Source organism: Nicotiana tomentosiformis, chromosome 6 (genome assembly GCF_000390325.3).
Source record: "Nicotiana tomentosiformis chromosome 6, ASM39032v3, whole genome shotgun sequence".
In the NCBI taxonomy this organism is placed as follows: Eukaryota; Viridiplantae; Streptophyta; class Magnoliopsida; order Solanales; family Solanaceae; genus Nicotiana; species Nicotiana tomentosiformis.
The window spans coordinates 77,281,835-77,288,862 of NC_090817.1; the positions used below are offsets into that span (position 1 = coordinate 77,281,835).

The window sequence follows — 7,028 nt, forward strand, 5'->3', positions numbered from 1 at the left end:
AGAATTTATGTTAAAGAATTACTTCCGTCCAAAAGTAAGAAGTCAATTATCCCAATTTGGTAAAAAAAAAAATATCCACAACTAAGTACCCAAACACAAGTTAAATGATGTATTCAAGTAAATCACCCTACTTAAGATTGTTTAAACAAAAGAAAGAAAGATTAGCAACAAGCAACCCAAATACATGGTTCTACAACTACACAAATGTTCTCCAAAAACTAATTTTCCGATCTCTTGATCTTTCAAATTTACTTTAACACTGTTTTTAAACTAATCAAAACCATATCACAATTTAAACGAATGATGTACTTGCCCGATACTTGGCTTAATTAGCTTAGTACAGAACATGAAATTTGACATCTGCCCTGCAAATAATATCTAGTGTATACCTTAAAATGAAAATACAAGTCTGCATTCTTTTCTTTGTGTCTCGTGTGGTCGAAGTCAAGAGAAAGGGAGCTCCAAATCGGTTGATTCGTTCAATTGGCAACCAAAACATTCACCCATTAGAGTGTGACTGGCAAAATTACAGATCAAACTCCAGCAACGTCATTGATCTTGTCAGAGATCCTTCAACTGAAAAGTAGGAGAGATTACTCGTAAGCTGCATCGCCAACTACCCTGCAAAATACTTGGACTGTCAAAGCATTCCATCTAGAGAACTTCAAGAGCTTGCAAATCAAAATCCATATCATAAAATAGAATTGAGCAATAGAGTAGAATTATGCTTCTTAATTTAAACAGAGTGAAGACATTCACATTTCACAAGTATAAGGAATCTCTAACATGAACATAATAATGCACAAGTACATCCATTAATCATGTACTTCACTGTTTGTAGATATCCTTGACGCCTTGCATCGAAGTTCAGAGTAGGAAAATTGGGAAAAATAAGTAATGGAAGGAAAGGTTGAACTACTCATATATTGACAAGAGTCACAAAGGAAATAGATTTAAGCATAACACAGGATACCTGTTTGCATAAATAAGGGATCTTTTTCTTTTTTCTAGTGACGGATGTGTTCGGGCCAGCTTGTGCACACCTCGACTATTCCACCAGGTACTTGGTACCTATGATGCGCGGACTCTTCATTTTAGGCGCCACACCCGTGTCGACACGACACTAGTACGGGTAAGGGTTTGGGATTCGTACCGGATGTGGTTAATCGAGATAAGGTACTTTGACCACAATCCATGGACAAATTTGAAGAAAAACTGAATTTTGATTTCTCAAGATAAATGCTAGTACATATTTAAAGCCATGGGAAATGGCATACCTTCAATATTCTGCTGCTGTGAGGTAGAAAATTCTACTCCTTTTGTCTCCTTTTCAGCTTTTCCTCTTGAATATATTTTTATATATCTATTTTTAGAATTTTGAATTATTTTTTGCCAAATTCTTACACCCGTATCCGTACCTAGATCCCTTATCCCCGAATCTTAAAGTTTAGATTATAAAGGATCCGACCTCTCGATTCGCACCCGGATCGGATAGCTGCACTCGAGTCCGAGCAACTTAGCATGCTACCTGCCACTAGCACAAGTATGGGTAGCTCTGCCACCAATGCTTAGGCATATGAGAAGAATCACCTAGTGTTTTAAATAAGGAAAAATTATTTTACTAATAGTTGATAGAATCATCAACAGAGCTCAGCTTCAGTGCATTTGAGAGCTTCATCACGATCCACTATAATGTGAACTTGTGAAGTGTCACAACTTTCATTGCCAAGTAGGGAAAAGAGACTACACCAACAGTAGCCTAATTACTAAACTGAACTGCAAGCAGCTGTGCACACAAGTCTGCTTCTTCTTCCATCCGACTACCTTCTTTTCAATCAATATTACTTGTCTAGACTATAACAAGTGTATAAATACAGATGGAGACACAGTGAACGAGACAAAGCTAGGTTAATGATTCTGAAAAACTGATTTAGCTGATAATACGGGTGGCAATTTGACCTGGTGGTATTTGTGCTAGTTGCAAGTAGCACTAGCAAGAAATAGTTGGCCTAGAGGAGGACGAGGAGATGGATTCGATAAAGAGAAAATGTCAACAGCGGCAGCAATGACTGTACTACAAGATGTAACCAGGCATATCTAACTTGCCAGCAATAGTGGTCCAGATTACATTTGACGCTTTCTATCTCATTCTTGGTTGTCTTGAAAGTACAATTACATAAAGTGATTTTTCGTCAAACATTGCTGAATGGGGCTTTCCTGAATAGGCACTTCACCTCCATTAATTGCAAAAAAAAGAAATTGGAATTTCAAGCTACTCTAGTATGCCATATAATTGGAAGGCTTGATAATTTTATAATTCATCAAATCATGTTTTTTGATGAATTAAAAATACATCAAATCACTTAATAAAGATATTAAACACAAATACTCCTGATGTACAACTAAATCACATACCATCGCCGTTCTATTTATTTTGGATTGCACGTATGCTCTATCTCTATCATACTCACTAATCTGTGATTCAAACATGGCTATGGAAGTTCCAGATTCAGGTTCACATCATCCAAAGATTAGCATCTTTAACACTGTTCTAGGCTATTCAATATCTATGAATGATCATGTCACACCATCCAAAGATCGGAAATTTTACCACAATTCTAAGCTATTCAATATCTAAGAATGGACCACACCCAACGTTACCAAGATAGCGTTTTTGATTAATAAAGTGACACAGATGCTTACTGGGATATCAGCACCAACAACTATAAATGTGTTACCATCTTCTATATCAAAACTACGTGACTTGAGTTTTGCTCTGATTATACATTTCTACCGACCACAAAAATTTAAAAACTGAAAAACATTTATACCGATCATTGGACATTCTCCTGTGAAATGAAGTCAGGAAAATATTTAATACTTATACCTACTATATAGTACATTCCTGAAAGAAAAACTTTGGGGATAATACACATCAAATCTAAGATGTCAATACATACTGGCAAGAAGTGTGTATAACGAAGAATTCAGAACAAGAGATATAGAGATAATATAGAAGTTTCAAGTTCAATCACAAACCTTTGAGTTTGCTTTTTCAATGCCTCAGTCAAATTTGACATGATGCCACATACTTTTGCTTCTGCAGTTAAGGAATTGACAACTTCATCTAAAGATTTCAATTCCTCATGAAACTCTTGATGCAAGACCAAAGAAGAGAAGTGCTCATCTACAACCAAACCGAGACACTTGACTACGTCTTCAAGTGAAGGAGCCCATTCACAAGCCTTCAACCCCAATTCAAATGATGCCTTAGGACAAGGACACACCTGAGGAAACCTCTCATACTTATTCAACCACTTTTGCAGGTACCGGATCAAAACCATTATCTCTGAACCAGTTAATTTACTAATGCAAGCACCCAAAATAACTTCATCTACATTCCTCGACGCAAGAAAGTAATGCAAACACATTTCATAAACCGAAAACCCATCATGTGCTAGCATAAGCAAAAATGAAGCATCCCTAGCTAGACTCATCCTATCCGGACCAAGGCTCGTGTCCATTGCCTTGTCAATTGCAGACATTGCTTGACTCTCCCACTCCTTCCTCACAAAAGTCAAGCTACTATCCCCGTTTTTTGGAAGGGAAAGAAAGTATTTCAACACACAAATCATATCATAAGTTTGAATATCTAAAACATGCTTTACACACAAAACAACCAACCAAGATTGCTTCTTTTCAATTAGGTTATTTATCAAATTCGATAAGCATGAATGTTCAACAAGCCCATTAACAATCAAACTCCCCAAAACCTCCCAACTCTCTAAAACAAAACATGCTTCCAAAACCAAACCCTTAACATCTCTACCCATAAAATTACCCACCTTTTCGGTCAATTTTACAATATTGCCATCATCCAACCCATCAACATGAATTGAAACACCAAATTTCTCCCAAATTTCTGCCACGTAGGCAACAAACATCCCAAAGAACTCGTCTTTATTGAATGTATTAGGGTTTTTCATCTTCCTCTTCAATTTTTTGATGAAATTTTGCCCTAACTCGATTAACTCGACATCAGTTGATAAAATTCTCCATCCAGTACCTCGTTTGACTAGCGATACGCCGTCTTCCTCTTCCTTTTCCGGTTTCAGTTGAAGCAGAACTGGTTCTCCGCTAAGAACAATTGAGTAATTTCCCTCGGAGGTGGTTGGAGAATGTTCAGTCGAAGCTTTGGTTATAACTTCCAGCAAAGACATTGAGAAAAAAATGATATTTTGTTTTGGTTGTAGAAAGAGAATTTTTCAGTGCTGAAGGAGAAAAAGAGGCACCGGGAAGACAGGCGGCGGCGAGGTGGCCAGCGGCGAAGAAGGAGAAGTGAAGTGAAGTTTGAAGCCCTAGATAGTGAGTTACAAGGTGATAAAGTTTTAAATGGACTGGGCTAGTTATGCTTCACAGAGTGATCACTTGAATGCTTGAGCCCATTTCTCAGGCCACCCAGTAAAATCGAAAGAAATTGTCATAAAAATCTCCAAAAAAATTTGAATTGGCCATGTGACCTCCTATTTTCTTTTTTAATTTCTTTTGATTTGAAAAATAGTTAAATGAGTGGATTAAGGTAGTTGGAGCCTTTTTAATATTTTCAAAACTTGTAGGTCACTTATTAAACTTGGAAAAAACTTATTTCCTTCATTTTTTCACTAGTTTCTCTTTCTTCTCTCTTTTCTCTCTCACTCGACCCTCTCGATCATGGTGGTTTCCAGCGACATCCGACAAGAATCAAACTTCGATTTGGATTGAATCATCTCTATAGACCCAACAAGCATTGTATATTTTCTCATAACTTGTCAATTTGGTAAATCCTAAATTCCTATTTTTTTTCGTTTCTTACAACTGTGATTTTGGGGTTTGTAGAGGGATTCGTGCATATGCATTTGCAATTTCGATTGAGTTGTGTATAGTCATATCTTATATGGCATGGTTGGTTATATTTTCTTCTTGGACTACCTCTGGGCTCTGTATTTTAGATTTTCGTCGGTCTCGCGACCTAATATTTATTGATAACTTGTGGTCGATTGTCGTCTGGTCATAGATGTTTGATGGAATTGGGCTTATTTTTCTTATTCCGATCATAAGTTTCAAATTATTAAATGTGATATTGCATATGTAGGTAACATGAGGAAGAAATCAATTGCTAAGAAGCATACTTCTTCGGCAGAGATAGCGATTGAACACCCTTCAAAGCTTACAAATAGGAAACGAAATGCAAATACTTCGGAAACGTCGCCTAGTAAAGCAAATGCTTAGCCTTCAAAAACTACTACGAGGAAACGAATTGTAGATACTTCAGAAGTTTTCCCTAGTAAAGCAAATACTGAGATTTCTAAGCATGATAAGAGAAAAAAGAACAAAGAACCATCAAATCTACTAGTAAAAACAAAAAGAACAAGATCAAATTCTAGATTAGTTAACGAGGACATACATATTAGTAAAAACCTGTTGCAAGGAGCTTAGCGTTAAAAGGTGTTGATGAGGAGGAAAAAGAAGACTTGGACATAAATTCAACACAAAATCAGATGGAAGAACAAGTTTCCGAAAAAGTAATTGTCAAAGAAGAAAATGACAGTATAGGTAAAGCTTTAGGTAGGGAGGAGGATGAAAATGGTGATGATTTAGGAGATTGATAAAAATGAAGAAGAAGAAGAAGAAGAAGAAGAAGAAGAAGAAGAAGAAGAAGAAGAAGAAGAAGAAGAAGATGATGATGATGATGATGAATATGATTAACAACTTGAAGATGGTGAAGATAAGTTGGAAAGTGAAACACATGCAACAATTGAAGGTGACCAGGTTCTATCAATTTCTGTGTTTGTAAGGGCGGTCAGCGTATCTAAATATAAATTCAGGACTTTTCTAAGAAAGCATAGACGTTTCACGGCCAAGATTAGTGTGAGGTCTAGGATCAATAATTTTCATAAGTTCAAGGGAAAAATTGGAACAGTCAAATTGATGCAAAAGTTTGATAGTAGTTGTTTTGGACAGTTTGCAAAACTTTCAGAGCATTGGACATAGTTTAATGGACAACATGTCCATTCCTTGCTACAAAATCTATAACGCACGAGTTATAGATTTTAGTTAGAGACAAACCTGTTCACTTTGGATTGAAGGATTTTTCTTTGATGACTGGATTGAACTGTGGTGCCAAACTCAGTAAAAAAGAAATGGACAAAGTATTAGAAGATGGCGAAGGATTCTGCGACAAAGTAAGTGTAAGTAGCAGGAAGGGGGTGGAAGAAGAGAAACTTTTGATGATGTTGAATTTCAAGAGATTTAACACATAAGAGAGGTTTAAGATTTCATAGGTGTTGTTTGTCCATCCAATCTTACTTTCAAGGGATAACATATAGCGCGTCGATAAGAAGTGAATTTGTATGGCTAACAATTTGAAAGTTTTCATGAAATATCCATGGGACTAAGAGTGTTTTGAGCTTACAATTGAGTACTTTAACAATGACATATTATCAGTTTACAAATCATATGTAAGCAAGAGCAAGGAAAGAAAAATCTCTGTACAAAGTCCAAATCGGCTAGTTATGCCATGTACGACTTCCCATGGACCTTTATGGTAAGTATTAAAAAATCTTCTCAAAAAATCTTTACAGTTGAGTACTATTATTTTATTTGTAGCAGACTAAATTTAATATTTTTTTATTCATATTAAATTAGGCATGGGCGTACGAAGCAATTCCGCTATTTGGTCGTAATATTGAGAAATCAAAGGTCGTAATGATGCCACTGTCAAGGATGTTGAGGTGGCACAGCAAGAAAGTGACTTCTGACCCTGATTGGGATTCCTTTAAGTAGAGAGTTGATAACCCTGGTGTAGTAAGATAGGGAGTGCAATAACACTCCACCAGTAGATTTGACTTAACCAGAGTAGAAGATTATCATAGACCTCGTGTGGATGTTTTAGTACTGTTTGTCTATTGACTTCTATCTATGTTATATTTCAGAAGGTGCACCTTTACCTTATTCCTAACCTATGTGAGATGGATATGGACTATATGAAG

At 36.3% G+C, this 7,028-nt stretch overlaps 1 protein-coding gene across 1 annotated transcript; it reads right to left on the bottom strand.

Moving 5' to 3' along the window:
• Positions 1 to 207: 207 nt before the first annotated feature.
• Positions 208 to 4,456, bottom strand: LOC104094075 (uncharacterized). Its single transcript, XM_009599936.4, has 2 exons — positions 3,040 to 4,456; positions 208 to 621 (listed from the first exon to the last, which is right to left on the bottom strand). The coding sequence occupies exons 1-2, from the start codon at positions 4,218 to 4,220 to the stop codon at positions 594 to 596; spliced, it is 1,209 nt and encodes a 402-aa protein (XP_009598231.1). The 5' UTR covers positions 4,221 to 4,456; the 3' UTR covers positions 208 to 593.
• Between the last annotated feature and the right edge of the window lie 2,572 nt (positions 4,457 to 7,028).